Source organism: Phalacrocorax carbo, chromosome 3 (genome assembly GCF_963921805.1).
Source record: "Phalacrocorax carbo chromosome 3, bPhaCar2.1, whole genome shotgun sequence".
Classification (NCBI taxonomy): Eukaryota; Metazoa; Chordata; class Aves; order Suliformes; family Phalacrocoracidae; genus Phalacrocorax; species Phalacrocorax carbo.
The window spans coordinates 21,545,898-21,562,641 of record NC_087515.1 but is presented as its reverse complement, the minus strand read 5'-3'; the positions used below and the strand labels follow the sequence as shown (position 1 = coordinate 21,562,641).

General features: G+C 37.4%; 1 protein-coding gene across 3 annotated transcripts in view; it reads right to left on the bottom strand.

Moving 5' to 3' along the window:
• Positions 1-16,744, bottom strand: part of THADA (THADA armadillo repeat containing) — a 165,137-nt gene that overhangs the window by 103,420 nt on the left and 44,973 nt on the right. For all 3 annotated transcript variants that reach the window (XM_064446113.1, XM_064446114.1, XM_064446115.1), the window contains exons 27-28: positions 5,250-5,339; positions 3,728-3,859 (exon numbers count right to left, since the gene is read on the bottom strand). In XM_064446113.1, coding sequence (XP_064302183.1) covers positions 3,728-3,859; positions 5,250-5,339 — 222 coding nt within the window. The remainder of the gene's footprint in view (positions 1-3,727; positions 3,860-5,249; positions 5,340-16,744) is intronic.

Sequence of the window (16,744 nt, the reverse complement as noted above, 5' to 3'; positions counted from 1 at the left end):
AGCAATGCATGCAGCCCACTTAAACAACGGATCTATTTGAGCTTTCCTGCTGCAGCTGCTACAATAGCATTTGAGCTTCCAGTTTGCTCACAGCTGATGTGGACTTCCCCTCTCCTTCTCTAAGCGCTCTTTAGGATTGTTCCTAGGGTACAACAGGGTAACAGGGCAGCTGACAACTCTGCGTCCTACAGAAGATTCTTCCTCACCACACACAATTTTGTTTTCCTTGCATCTCAGTGTCTGTCATTAACTAACAGTCGCAGTTGTTTTCCTTGTATCTTAATGACAAGCTCACTCAAGTGCAGAAAGAAAACAGCACCAAAGCAGTTTGGGATGGTGGATGGCAGGGAGCAGGAGGGGGAAGAACACAGCTGTAAAGGACTAGTGCTTCCCACTGCCACCTACCCTGGTCCCCAACCAAAAACAGCATCAGGGGATTTTGGAATTTAGCTCCTGCATTTTACAGAAGGATGCAAGTTACAAAATTCTGCACAAGAAAATAGTGTCTATTTCATGACTGTGTTAATTTCATGGGAAGTTGTTCACATTTCTATTTAAATTGTCCTCAGACAGTGAGTTACTTCAATGACTTGCAATATAACATACCTACAAGCAACACTGCTTTGAAATCTATCTTTGACAAAGTTTTGAAGGGGAAATTTCACTAAGAATTAAAAACAGTTTTGTCAAGTGGAAGACAAGGCACATATACCCAAAGAGTTAAAAAAAACCCCCAACAACTTATATTGTCTGACATTTTAAAGCTGTTTTTTTTAAAACTTAGAAGAATAAAGAGTCACACTCCTAAATAGGGCTAGACTTCAATTAGTGAAAAGTATCCCAAGTCAATATAGCAATACCCGTTTTACTCCTTCAGAGCATTCAGCCCAGAACATTTAACACTAAACAAACACTCTGTCAATGCCATGGTACAACAGGACATAAGGTAACTCAAATTTAAATCATTCTGAAGAGATTACAGGTCTTTGAAAGTGGGAGGGGGAGGCGAAAGGGAGGTTATGTTTTTGCTTCATACTTAAAACATTACCTCCCGATTACCTCCCTTGTTAATCAAAAACATTCTGTACATTCCTTCATCTTAGAAAGTAACCATTAAAGCAGACCTATCTAGCTCTTACAAAAAAAAACGTGAGGTAAGCTGTGAATCAAAATGTTCCCTTCCAAATAAAACATCTGCAAGGGGAAAGGGGGAAAAATAACTTTTAATAGAACTGCAGATAGGTAATCAAATGCGCTAGTTCAACAGGGAGTAGCAAGTATGCACACAGAGATTGAGATTTGTCCTTGTAGCATTTAATCCTACTCATATTGTGCAATTCATCTCAGCACGGTCACAGCAACCACAGCTCCACTCCCACTAGATGGAAAATTCCACTCAGGCTTAAGTGAAACTCTTCAAAAGCCCAATTTGAATTCTTCCTGCTAAACCCAGTGTTCAGAGAACTGCTCATTTGCTTGCAAATGCAATAAGTGTTCTGTTCATCCTCTCAGAGCAACAAATGAATGCCACTTCATTGTGGGTTGAGCTCTGGAAAGAGTCTGAAGATCAGTTGTGTTATATTCACCCTTCCTCTCTCCCTACTGCATAAGCAATATCTTTCCTTGACAGTGGTACAGCAGTAGAAATGTGAAAAACTCACAGTAAAAATATGGCAATTAATTGTTATAACTGCATTGGGATACCATGTAATTATATGTATACATAGATGTTACATAATACAATACCACATTAACAATTCAAAGGAGCATAAATACAATTTAATGGCTTAATGCATAGGGCCTTTGGCACCAGGCCTTCTCTTTGATCCTAAGTTACTTCACGACAATCTTCATTACCACCTTCTAAAGAACAACGAAATGAACAGGAAAGAATTCTATTTTAGTTCATCTGTTCCTGTAGAATGGAAAATAGGAAGGGAAACAGAAGGGAAAATAGCAACATATTTACCTTACCCAGGTAAATCACCCCTATATATTCCAACTAATGCAGCCAGAGTAAACTGAAAACAATCATGGCATTCACAGAACAAGGGCATAAGAGCTGTACACAGAAATACAGCCAGTAACAGCACACTCAGCTATATCATAAATACATGCATTTCCCCCTGCAGAATCCTTGGTATTGTCCCCTGGCAACCACAAAAAATGCCAATGCTTTGCTAAGTAACCCATCAGAAAATGCATGTCTGTACACCCATGTACACTTTTCTGTCTAAAATATGTAAGAATTTTATTCCAGCGTTATACCTGTAGCCACAGCACTTATTGCCAAATTCAGCGGAAAAAGAACACAGAAAACATCTTTATCTGTCACACCACTCCTCTTTAGCAGAAGAGTTAAAGGAAGGTAGGTCCAATGATACAGGTCCCTCAAATGTTTCAGGTTCTTCTTTTCAAGATTTTATTGGGGTTTTCTCCCACATCTTCTGAATGGATTTAAATAACCTCAAGAAAATAAGCTAATTAAGTGTGAATGGTTATTTTGCTGGTGTATGTACCTTGCCAAAAGTAGTGGTCATAATATAGACAAAAACCAAAAGCTGTAACCAAAAGCTTACCAAAAGTTAACCTATTACCAATATCAGAAAATATGCTGAAACTTTATATTAAAAATGAAAATAATAAATAAATAAGCATTCTCCGGTGTATTAACAGAAGCATAAAAACACAGCTAATGATGTAACCAACAAATAGTTTTAAATATTTCCCAAAAAGCATTTAAGATTCAAATACAGCAGAAATCCAAACATTTTCAATTAAATACAGTGCATACAGAAACTCTTACTACAGGTTTTTTCCCTTTAAGAAAGAATGGTACGTTATTATTCATTCTTGAAAATTCCAAAAAACATGGGAAGAAGGAAGATACACATCACATCTGCTGTGAAGAATAAGTAGGCAGAACTATTATTGTTTTCTAACAAACAGTAGTTTAAAATAAAAATTGGAAGAACTTAAGATAACAACTTTATCTTATTTCACTACTAAAGGAGCAAGATTATGTACGGAACTTTCTCACCCTATTGCTCTGAAGCTTTCACACAGATAGCAAGACTTCCTCTCAAATACTGATTACGCTCATTTCTCCTCACCCACCACCGCCCTGTTCCCTTATCAGGCTCCCCATCCCACACCATTGGCATAGAGAATAGCAAAACTATCTGCTGAGTATCTTGATGTGACCACCATAAAAATGAAAAAGTTACACTGTATAAAAACTTGAAGAGTCATCTCAGAAATAGAGTAGATATAGCTGTGTATGTATATATTATAGGTATGTATGGATATGAAGATACATATACACACACATCTACAAGTCTATACGCTAGTCATTACATTTATGTGTTACGAACAACTATACTGCAGGACTGAAAAAAACATCAGAAGTTTGTACAGTAAATCCTGCATTGCTCAAGTCAGTCCAGCTCATCAGTTTTTGCCTACCCTCTCTGTGGCAGCAATCATGCCGTACAGCATTTGCAGACTAAGATTTACAAACAAGTCATACAATGGCTTGCATGAACTGAAATTCCTTCTAACCCCCCAAAACAAGCATTAATAATATAGGGGAGGCCAACCAATGAATATCAGTTTTTCCTTTAAAAATTAAAGCTGAAGAGAAGCTTAAAAAGGCATTTTATTAAAAAATCCAAAGATTCAAGAAAGAACTCCCATCACATGAAAAACCACCACAAAATCACCTTACCTTATAACGAATGGAACAAACGGTGCCATGCTGAGTGCTGAGTAAGTGCCATCCATCGGAGATGGATACAGCCTTCCCAGGATTAAAAGCAAAAGGAACAGGCTTGGATGGATTTTCAACTCTTCAGCTTCACTAAATAAAAAAAGTGATAAGAAGCATTTGGTGAAAAAAAAAAGCATCCTCCTTCATGCCAGTCTTGAGACTCTTCCACACATAATACCCTTCTGCATTTCTGGTTCAAGGAGGTGTGATAGGCTGATCACTGCAAGAAGTGCAAAGCCTGCTGAGATCAAACATGGCATCCGGTTTCCTGTGGCACCACTGGGGACCCCTGTATGAAGGCACTTAGGGCTGTGCTGCCCTCACTTTCCTACATTATCCCAAGCCTGCTTTATTCCTAATAATGGTGAGCTGCCTTTACTTTTAAACAATATTAAAATGCAGCACGCGTAATGTTTCTCTCAGAACTGAGAAACTGAGAAAGCTCAGTTACAGAAAGATGGTTAAAAAAAGTCTTTTTTTCAGTTTGGAAGGAAATTTGTATTTAGTGAATACCAGGTTTTATGAAAGAATAGTCATCATTGTCACCAATGAATGAATGGTTCATACTGTAAAAACCACCAGAAATCCAAGTCAAAATCAACACTTCTTGATTAATAATAAGATAAAAGCCTTAATCTGCATTGAAAAAAAGCACTCAAGGCCAACATTTCAGACAGCAGCTTTGCATCATTTTCAGGTTGAAGACTTCCCAAAATTTTCCAGTGATGACACTGTCACCCTTCAAAATGTCAGGTAAAGCAGACTGCTGCACAGAATACATACACACTCTTAGAGAGGAGACTGAAAAACATGCAACAACTGGTGAAGCTCCTGCTCCCAAGTATCCACCTCAGGCCCATTAAACAGACAGCTGAACCTCGCCCGTAAATCAGCTGCTGAACTTCCACAGTTTATACCATAGCATTTTAAGAAAAAAACAAAGCCAGCATTGGTTTACTTTAAAAGTTCATGAACCTGGGGTAACAGCATCAGTATCATCCCAAACAATATCATCCGCATTGATCAAATCGGAGCTCCCAGCCACCATTTGTGGAGTCCTTAAAAAGAGATTAAGGACCCTCCCCAGAGTCAGTGTGTCGCAGGCTGGAAAGTGTTCGTTTAGGGTTACACGAGGCCTATAACCCTGTACCACTTAAACCTGTTACGAAGTCTCATCACTAAACATGAGACAGTGATACACCAAGTTTCTGTCTTTCCCTGAAAAATATACGTTCTTTAACATCTGATCCCAGGAATGCAGCAACTACTAATTACAGTAGTTCATACTCCAGAGACCTACTGTAACGTGCAAAACTTACAGGAAAAAAGCCTTAGCAAACGACACTAGTAGAAGGATATTGTCACTGATGAAAAGAACAGCGTTAGGGTATATGTGACAACTCAGTTTAACCTTTTCTGGTTCAACCCTTTCTGGTTTGAAGCACTTTATATTTCAAAGCTTTCTCAGACACTGCCTTACCTGTTCAAGGTATTGGTTACGACCTCCAACTGCTTGAGAAGGAAAGGATAAAGACTTGGAAACCGAGAGAAAAACTCCCTTCCTGTCATTCTGCAGAAGGGAATGAAGAAGAGTTGCAATTAGCATTCTTCAGTAATTACTTGCACTCAAAATAGCAGTTCACTTGTTGGATTTCTGATGCTACAGTGAAGTCAGAGAACCAGAAGAACCATGCATACATGATGAACTCCTTTCAAACAAGGCACAATGTTTTCATTAAAAATGATGATACAGCATAGTTTATGCCAAGTTAAGTAACTCTGTATGCGTGCATACTAACACTGCCAGCTAAACTGGTCAGGCCTTTTTGGGAAAAAAGGGTCTTAGCTTCTTAATCACACTAAAAAGGAAGGATACAGCAGCTTAAATTCTGGCACCATTTTAACAACATTCTGGTTGAACAGGAGAAGACTACACTTGCTTTAACAGGGGTCATGTACTAAATAGCTAATAAAACATATTTAATAGACATGTACTAACAGATGCTCATATTTAACTGACACTGTAAAGCATCTCAGAAGAGTAACTTAAGAGAAGATCTGTAAAACAGAGCAGCAGAAGCATCTGACTTTCCATTAGCCCTCTTTACACAGAGCTGCTTCCAGCACATGACAGCGGTGGCACTTCCAGGCCATGCTTTTCACTTGCATAGATGGAGTAACCACATTCAAAACAGAGCAATGTACCAATACCTACTGAACTCATCCCTAGCCAGAATTAATAAGGCAGCATAGTTCAAGCCACAACAGCAAATCAATCCAAGCTAAGGAGAGATAAGTAGAAATCTCCTGTATTTATTTGTTTAATAATCTTTTGACCAGATAAAGGATGTCTTCATGATTTATAGGAAACCATTTAACATTGCCTAAGCAAGAACCACTTAAATGTTACAGTGGGGAGGTTCTAATTAGACATATGTGCTATGCAGATAAAACAGACTACCTTTAAAAGTAAGTAGATAAAAGGCCATCCATTTAGAAGAAAACCAACTGCAGAGTTTGCTTGCCACATGATCAACAAAGATAAATAAGTACATGTTAGCACGACTCCCATGCAAAGCTTCCAACAAGCAGACAGATCCAGGTCTAGAAAAATAGCATGGTGAGACAGCAAGATTGGATGCGCAGAAATGTAAGCACACACACACACACAAAAAAAAATCACGAAAGAGTAAATTGGTACATGGCAAGCATCAGCACAGCTTCTTCCAGCACTCAGCTAACATAACATGTCTTAGCCACAGGCCACAGAATAAACACAGCAATACCAGACCGCTAGATGGAAACAAATGTTCAAAGAGGTACAGGAAGCTTTCTCTAGGCACGTAAGAATGGTACGATGAATTGCTAAAAGCATGATCAAGGATTCTGCAGTAGTTGGTATATCTACAAAAAGGATTTCAGTTAACAAATTTAGATGGAAGCATTTGAACTGTGAATGAATATAAATCGAAGCACTAATGAGGATAGTTTAAAAACCCCAGTACTGATAATCACTGGTTATTTAAGTAGAAAACACCCATGTAATTTCTTTTAACACATGATGTAGCTAACTGGAGATGCAAAGCCAGAGATAGCACAAAACATTAGATCTAAGTGAGTCTATCAAGTCAAACAGCCCATCTTACTGAGTTTTCATATGTAAAACATTAAGAAGCTGGTTTGGGATTTTGGGTTTTTTTTCTCTGTGTGTGTGTGGTTTTGTTGGTTGGTTGGGGTTTTTTTGGTTGTTGGTTGTTTTTTTTTTAATCAATCCACACCTCCACCTCTTGTACCACAGAGTGCATCAAGCAAAAGCAGAATGGGAGTTAAGTTTCCTTTGCAAGGGATGACCACTGGTTAGAGGCTCAAGAGAGGACTATATGCAAGTAGCATCTCACACAACAAGTATTTTTAACAGGCCCATTGTTACCATATTAAAAAAAATCAGTAGCCAAGTTTGAATCAATACTAAATAATCAAATTGACCATGCTTACAGAAACTTGAAATTCTTTGTACTTAGTGTGATTTCATGAATCTTTTTGACAGGGAAAGAAAACAATAACTACTGAAGTGGGTAACTTATATAACCTCCCACTTCGTTTACTGCTCCACAGGTTACATGAGGGGAGAAGGCAGTCTAATCAAAGCCATTAATCAGCAGTATATGCAAAGATGACCGAAGGTACTTCCAGAAAAAGAGAGACATAACTGTCTAAGCAGACTGTTGTCAAGGGATGATTTTAAAGGGTCTCCAGTTCAGAGAGGAAACAAAGATTACACATTAACAGAAGTGCTGCAAAATGAAGAGGCATTCTCAAAAATACAGGGCACTGATTTAAGCACTGATTAAAGTGCACTGATTAAATCCACTACACCTGGGGATGTCAAGGCAGGGAGATGTGCAACTGGAGAACTTGCAGAAAGCAAAACAGCTAGATAGAGTAAAACACGGAGGTATTTAGTTGTTTCATTTTTGATTACTAACCATGCTTGTTGCTCCTGGAAACACATACGCGTTATTAAACATGCACAAATATTTGCGTACAGTAACTGAGAGTGGAACAACAGACAAATGCAATGGCTCTGCTTTTCAAAAATGTTCATGGCACTAAGCCACATATTTTCTATTAATTTCACCAAAAACTATACTGCTTTGAAAAATGAATACCAACACTTTAAGATTTGGCTCATGCATGTAAGTGATACAGAGACTCACGCATGCGCATACACACACAAATGTGAGTCAGGCTTTGTAATTAATAAGCTGTCCATATCTTTAGAAGAAGAAAAGTCCTTGACATACCTATAAAGGACTATATCAACTAAATGTGGACAAAAGCAATTAAAAAAAGAAAACTGCTAACAATTTTCATAGAACAAACTTTTTCTTCCTTTTCCAAAATATGTCTGACAAGGAATGGTAGGCTTAAATTAAAAATATAAATAACTATCTTTCTGTTAGTCACTGACACAGTTCAAACACAGATTTTTGGCAATGTAGCTACCATAATTAATCCCTTAAACCCAACATTTTGCAGATCACAGGATTTTACATCTACTCACCCTAAAACATATTTATAAGAAGTAACTGGGAAGAGCCTTAAGACACTAGTATTTTTAACCCATGTCCAGCTGAAATTATTTTTTATACTGCTGCAGAACTCATCTTTGATGGTACGGTCAACCACAGGCTTTGTAACAGTATTTTCTTTTTTCCTGTTAGTAATGCAATCCAGAATTTCGAATGGGATTACTGAGACTTAAACAACCGACTAGTGGAGGAAGTGGAAGGTTATTTACTGAAATAGGAAGTACAGTAATGAAACAGAGAAGTTACCAGTGGGCTGACAATGCTTACAATAAAATCCCTTTCCCCAATGTAAAATGTCATTTCAGTATATAATTAAAATGATGCTAATGTCACAAGGTTGAGAGATAAACTAACGGAAGCACTCGCATCCTAAATTCACTTGTAGAAATAATTTGTAACACCATATACACGCAAAATACTGTGGTACATAAATAGGAAGATGGAATATTTACACCTCAGAGACTTCAGTCTAGCAAAGTTAATGCTTCATCATATGCAAGCAATTCTGCAGAAAAGCCAGATGACTAAATTAGACTACAACCGATCACAAAAGGTTCAGTTTTGATGACTAGAGACAGCAGTCATGTCTAGCACTTTTCAGAAGAAAGACTGATGAAGAGTGTTTATGAAGAAAGGGAGTCATACTTGAGTTTCTTTCCCATTTTCACTCAGGTTTCCTACCCGAAGATATGTTCCATTAACAAAAAACAGTCATACAGAGGTATCCTCTGTACCGTGCCATACAGAATCAAGCCACACCCACCACTCCTAACTATGCTCTGCATGCCCTTGAGTCAAACACTTTCCCACTTTTATCTTCTCCAGAGTCTAAGAGGGAAAGAAGGTTGTGATGACAGAAAGAAAGATATTTCACAGAACATAGAGTTCATATAAATCATCAAGAAGTTGCTCTGAAGGTGTGTGATGCTACAGAGGACAGAATTTAATTCCTAGCAGTAAGCATTTGGAAGGCAACAGTGAACCACAGCTAAGTTACCAAAAATCAACAACTAGCTGTAGTAGTAAAAATTAACAAAACAAAAAAAACCCAAAAGAAAAAAAAGACATAAATGAAAGCAGACTGTAAATCTATAAAATTTTAAGGAAAAGTCTATTTTAAGCATGAACAAGAATATAGTTTACAGTGTTGATAATGCTTCTTTAGGAAAAATGCAAACAACAGTTCTACTTTTCTCTGAAATAACATAAACCAGAAGCCCTTATAATACTCTTGATTGTCAGTAGTTCTTCTATTCATTTAGCACTGATGCTTTGGCTTTATCACTTTTCAGAGCAGAACCTGAGATGGCTTAAAGTAAGCTAAAGATCATGCACTCAAGTTTTCATTTAGTCTGCTTTGCTTGTGAAGACATTGAGTTTCAAACTCATAGAACCAAATTCATAAATGCTGCTGAAAACTGTGACATCTCCGGTCATGATACATTGTGTCTGCCTGAATAGCAACTTGATGCTGCATAAAGGGAGTGTTAGCACCTATGTTTATATAACTACTGTCTTTCCAAATAAATATTCCATCTTTATGCATAATGACTGAATTATTTAACTGCATTTAAAAAACACATTTAAGAATATAACCATGGATGTTTCGGTGTTCTTTTTTTTAAGCTGTCCTGTACACTTAAGAGAATATTCTAGGACATTAAAATTCTGCTGTGACACTGGGGCACACGTATCATTTTACTGTGACGTGTCAAAGATTACCTGCTTCTGTTCTTTCATTTATTTTTCTGAAGAACTGAAGGCTTTATAACCTTGTGTGCTGGTAAAGACAAAAGCTAATTCAGATATGCTCGAAGAATTAAATGAATTTTTTTCTCCTTAAATAGCAGTAAAGAATATGACAATCAGCTGCATCTCAAGACAGAACAACTAACAGTAAGAAAACAGAAATTATCCCAACTGAAGGAGAAGCAAAACTCACAGAATTTACCACATTCAACTCAAAGGATAATTTCTCATCTTGGATTTTAGAACATAGCAAGACAGCATAATAATATATAACTAGGGAAGCAAATATGTAACATTTTAAATTAATCAAAAGTGCTGGTAAGGAGAACAATTCAGAAAACTACAGACCTTTATCCTGGCCTCAATAATATAGAGATATTTAGGGAAAAAAAACTTGAAGAAAAGAACAGTTACAGCTAAGGGAATAAGATAAGATGGAATGAAGTGCAACGTGCAAAAGTGTTAGAAACTAAATTGTGCCAACCTAACCCATACCTTATCCAAGAATGGTGAAGATATTTCCAGACAAAGGAAATAAAACAGTTCTAGTCACACAAGTCTCCTGAACGTTATTTGAACAAACTAAATGTTTGAAATATGCAGATTTTTTTTACCCAAAATTTGCTTCAAAGTAAAAAGCAGGGTAGCTCCAGCTCAGAGCAGAGATCTAGTTTTCATATGCTTCCTTCACAGCTAAAAACCCCATGTGTCTCTGTGAGACACAGAACAGCAGGAAGCAGACAACATCCTGCAATGTAGTCTGAGGAATATCTACACAAGGTCCACCGTGAAACTACAGTTTTGTTTTAACAGATTAAACTCTAATGTAATCTCTGTAAGTGACAGTAAAATATTTTACACACTGCAATTAGGGTATGCTATTAGATAAAATGGGTAAATTAGAGCAGGAACAGGACTTTAAAAAGACACAGAAAGAACATGTTTCAAGTCAGTTATTGGTGGAGCTAACTGATTGTTGGTACCAATATTATTATTAGTTTAATCAAAGACCACAGTAAGAGAGTTAGGAGTACGCTAATGAAAATCCATCGATGAAAGAAAAATTATGAGGCATTGTCTGTAGAGAGGGAAGATTAAAACACTATGAAACAAAACTGGCTATCTTGAGGACCTGAATACTAGAAGGACATGAAATTAATGGCAGATAAAGAGACTGCCTATATGAGGACTAATTAAAAAATATGTTACAACTTAGGAGCTCATCAGCAGGAAAGAGCAAAAGGATCCAAGCATATTAGTTGGTACCTTGGATCTCTCATCAAGAGGACAAAGACAAAGGACAAACATGATTCTGCAACATGTCAACCCTGATATAATCAGTACAGACAAGGAAGTATGAACACTGCTTCCAACAATCGGGTAGGGCGTAAGCTGGAACAAATCCCAGCTAACTTCCAGTTAAGAGAGACACTTAAAAAAAGTTGCTCACATGACCAAGGGAATAGAAAGCAAATTTGCTGAGAGGAGATTTCAAAACCTCAACTTGTTTTGTCTGGCAAAATTAACACAGACGGGATATATGACTGGCATCCACAAATACCTCAAGGGAAGCATCAAGAGGGAAAATAATTATTTAAAATAAAGGACAATGCTGGCGTAACAACAAATGAGTATTAAACGGCCATGAATAAATATACATTGCAAGTTAAGTTTCTAATGATAAAAGCAGCAAGATTCTTGAGAAGTTTTACTTGGGAAGGCGGCAGGCAGGGAGTCTTCCTGCAGAAATAGTGGGGAAAAAGCAAATTGTTTTTAAGATGCAACTTGATCAGTTTACAAAAGTGACAGCATAGCAAGCTTGTTTATGGAAAGAACTGAGTCAGTGTACCAGCAGGACCCCTTACTACTGTATGCTCCTGTGATTTTGTGACATGCTGATCTGGATGGAAATTCCAACCCTTTCTTAAAGTTAAACACATGCAGCTCAACTGGTGCTGAACTGTTGCTGATAAGAATTATATAAAGATTAGCAACTGGTAATTTTCAAATCTCACCCTTTGTGTCATCAGACTAAGGCTGTATGCAAGCAGATTCCAAAATGCACACTGGACAAGTACAGAAAATTTCCTAGAACTTCCTTTCAGAAGTTTCAGGCACTCAGTGATCACCCTTAAAGACCTGCTTGTATTTTACTCCTTTTTAACCAAAATTGAAGTCTGCGGTGTGTTTCTGAAAGGGTGAACAGGTGCCTCACACCTTCTTAAAAAACAAAAGCCTCCAAACAAATTTCACGTTTCACTTGAGAGAAAAGAAGCAGAATCTTAAACTTATCTTAACATGACCCCATTATGGTCAGCTCAAGGAGCTCATCTACAAATTCCAGGGCAAGCACCATAACTGCAGTTTGGGAAGACAGTGGACACACTGCTGAAAGGCTCCAAACTTGCCAAGTTTCAGAGTTTCATGTCCATAAAGTAGTAACTGACAGAGAAACCAAACTGAAGAGACTTGTCCATAAATGCACAGAGAGTCCAACAGTCTGGTAAGCATTCAAATAGATGAAATTCAAACAGATTTGTAGCAATTGATAAAACAGTTCTTGTAATTTTAAAATCATTCTGGGAATCTGTTCTTTCTTATTTCTTAGGGAAAACACTTAAGCTACTTTTTTATTAAGGCAGAGAACTTTAAAATGGACTAGAAAATGCTTTACTTGTCAAACAGGTTCAGCTTCATTCAGCTTTCTCATTTGGAAGCTGACAGAATACAGCTTGGATAAACAAAGCATTTAGGCTGGACCACCAGGCCCACAGGGTACCACTGTTTCAGTGATTGGCTGTTGGCTGGTAATATTCCATGGGTCAATCCTGGGGCCCCTACATCCCACAACATTTTTATCAGCAACTTGGTTCATGAGATAGAAGCACCCTCTGCAGATCTCTGGACAACAATGCATTAGGGTGAGTGGATGAAACACCAAACAGGAGAAGTTAGGTCTAGACAGACCTTGAGAAACTTGAGGCTTGGGCCAACAGAAACCTCATGCAGTTCAACAAGGAGGAACACAAAATTTTGCACCTGGGCTGAATAACCCTGAGCATCAACACAGGCTGAAAACCAACTGGCTCAGTAACAGCCCCACAGGAAAGAACCTGGGGGTTAGAGTGGATGCCAAGCTCAGTATGAGCCAACATCACGTCCTCACTGCAAACAGGGCGAACCACATACAGGACTATGTTCTTCAGGATGAATGTGGCAGCAGATCAAGGGAAGTTATTACCCTCCTCTACTTGGCACAGTGAGGCTGTACATGGCATCTTCCATCCAGTTTTGGGTTGCCAGGTTCAGAAGAGGTTAGGAGAAACAGGAGAGGGTCCAGCAAACAGTTGCTCAGATGGACAAGGCCTAGAGTACATGCCCTGTGAGAATAAGCTGAAGGAGCCAGGTTTATTCTATTTGACAAAGACGAGGTTCAGGGAAGATCCAACAGCACCCTACATCCACTTGAAGGAATCAAAGATTAGAGAGCTAAACTTCTTGCAGTAGTTGCAGATGGTACAGAAAGGACCAATGGTCACAAATCATAGCTTGGGAGTTTCAATTTGGGCAACAGGAAAAAAGGGGAATGAAACATTAGAACATGTTACTCAAGAGTGGTTGTGAAATCTCCATCCTTGGAGGTTTTTAACTCATCCAAAGCCACTGCTGACATGATCTCGTGTTGCTAACAGTCATACTTTGAATGGGAATCAAGGAAACCGGATAAAGAAATTCCTTTTTACAGTTTCTATGATTCCACTTAGCTACCTCCCAGTCCAGCAGCATGGTTTTAACCTTGCCTTCTTAACCGATCAGTGTTTTTCTTGTCTTCCTGTATTTGTTGGCCATCACTAGCTATTGCAATTACAGTATACAATAGCTCCCGCTAAGAACAACAGAAGTCTTGAGATTTACACAGTTTTTAGTAACTTAAGTCTTCAAGATCAGCACAAAGTGTTATTTTTGCCACAATGTACACTACTATTTAAAATATTAGCTTGATGCAAAATAAAAATAACACTTAAAATGTTGTTTAATTCAGAAATAGTATAGATTTATGAAAGCTTTTGATCAGCAGTCCCTCTGGATGACCACCAGAGAATCATCAATATCCTTAATAAGAGACTGAGACAATAGCAACAGGCAAGTTCCTTTAGAAATAAAGATTACATATCAATTTTAACAGTTTGCTTCAGATAATTTTGTTTTTAAAATGATACCTAAAAGTTAAATTCCTGAAATCTCATCCTGTCTCAGGACTCATGACACGCTGCTTTCCAACAAACATTTCACATGCATACGAGAAGTATAGTGCCCCCATAGAAGACAAAATGGCCATGCATTTTTGGGGGAGGCTTCAAAAGCCACAATGAAGCCTGGGAAAAACAACTGTTAAAAAACCAGTGCAATACATCAGCTAATAAGCCCAAGAGCAAGGATATAATAGACTATTGCATACTTGTTTTTCTAGATCTAACACGATACAGGACACCTCTTCAGTGACAAGGGACAAATTTTCTAGAACCACGTCAAGTCAGTTACAAAAAACAATTCAGATTTCATTTTGACCCCACACAAAATGAAAACACTATGAAGAGGAAAGCAGAATCATTATAAAGATGTGGGGTTTGCACCTTCAGTAAAGATGTGGTGACTTTGCACCTTCAATAAACCTAACATTTGTTTTGTTAGGAATTAGAAAACACTTAAATCCCAGAACAATAAGCAAAATAGTTTAAGTTCACTGACTTGAAAAAACATTCTTTTATGCTACACAGCCCTAAAATAAATACTTAAAAGGAACTAAGAATATGCCACTATATCTTGGTTTTCATTTTCTTTCAGACAGAAGTGCTAGAATAAACATTCTTATTAGTTTACGTTGCTGTGTTCTTATGAGGTTAATAACTGAACTGTCAATCAAGGCCTGTATAAATACAGTAGTTAAATGCCTTCTGCTTTAAAAGCACTTTTATTTACAAGAGAGCTAGCCAAGATTTCCAAAGGACTGCATGGTCTGGTTTGCTTTGATCTCTTTTAAGAACAAGTTTCTTTATACCTCTTGTTTTGCTATTTATTATACTCTCTGTGTAATCAGGTACGGAAAGAGCACCTGCACAGAACAAATACTTCAGGAAAACTGTGACTTAGAGAAATAATTATGCAACACACAGTTCACTAAAATAACTTGTGAAGTCCTTTTCCAAGAGCACTTTTGTTGCTATACTAGCATGAGAAGTAAGCGTACAATGGGCTTAGAATAAAAATAGGGGAACATCACTTTAACCCAACATCTCATATATAAACTGGTACCTATATCAACACGCTGATCAACACTCAACTTTGATACACACACACACAAAGGTGTCTGTATATATGCATGTATACATAACTATATATAAAACATAGTTTAAAATAAAACCATACTTTACATATATAAAATGATTAACACTTTTTTAGACAGTTGAACTGTGCATATGCATGAGTGTGCACATGCGTATATGTATGTATACACACGCATAAACAAAATTAAGAGATATGTGTATATCTCTAGAAAGTCTCCAAGTACTCTGTTCAACCACTGCCTATGTAATTATTATCTTTAATCTCTTGCCACAAATTTAGCATTGTGAAATTTACCTCCAAACAACCCACACACTTTGACTGTGAGTATTCTGTGAAGAGTAACTGCTTTTTGCGTAGTGTGATGAAGTTAATGAATAAGGGATGTGTACATTATGCATGGAACAAAACAGAATAATTATATCAATTCATATTAATGAAAACTTTTAGCACTACAGCAGAAACTAAAATATCTACTCATGTCGTTAGGTTTACAGCAATTCTTGTTCCATTGAACTCATTTTCCTCACTCGGTAGAAACAAATATTAACATTATGCCCCTAATTTATTTAAAATACATTAACGGACTGAAGTAACCTCAGGCCAGCACATGTTTTTAGCACGTTTCACTTTGGGTAAGCTTTCATTCAGGTCACTTTACCATCTTCGTCTTTCTACTTCCTGGCTCTGACTTAAAACAGCGTGTTACAAAGATCTCCCTGTTCAGGACAGCACAGGCACACATTTGCACACCAGTGCTTTAAGTGTGTGTTTAGGCCCCAAAGATTTGACTGCATTTATGTGGGCTAATGTTTTTCTGACTCTATATATACAAGATAAAACCTTGAAGTAAAAATGGTTCTGTAGATTTTAGGCATTTCAGATAGATACAGACATTATGTTCTGAAAATCAGCAGAAATCATATAGACACAGAGCATCCTCAAATTCAAGGAGAACGGCCCATATTTTCTGCTATAGGGGTTTTAAGATAGTTTTAGATTAGACTTGTAAAAAAACAGGATAACTGAAGTAGTATCAGAGAGGGAGAGAGGGAAACAGATTCCTTTAGGAACTTGTTTTCAGTTTGTGTCTATTTCTGCACAAAACTTTCATAAATTTTACTTTCAGTTGAGAAGTTACTAGCAGCTTATCATCATTATTCCTATTATAAAGGCACTGAGAAATAGGAAGCCTGTTCAAAATTAGGTTTAAACAAGCTTATTGTTATTGAACTATTAATCAGTAAAAGCTGTAACAGTTATCTGAGTCGGCCTGAACTTTGACATGTTT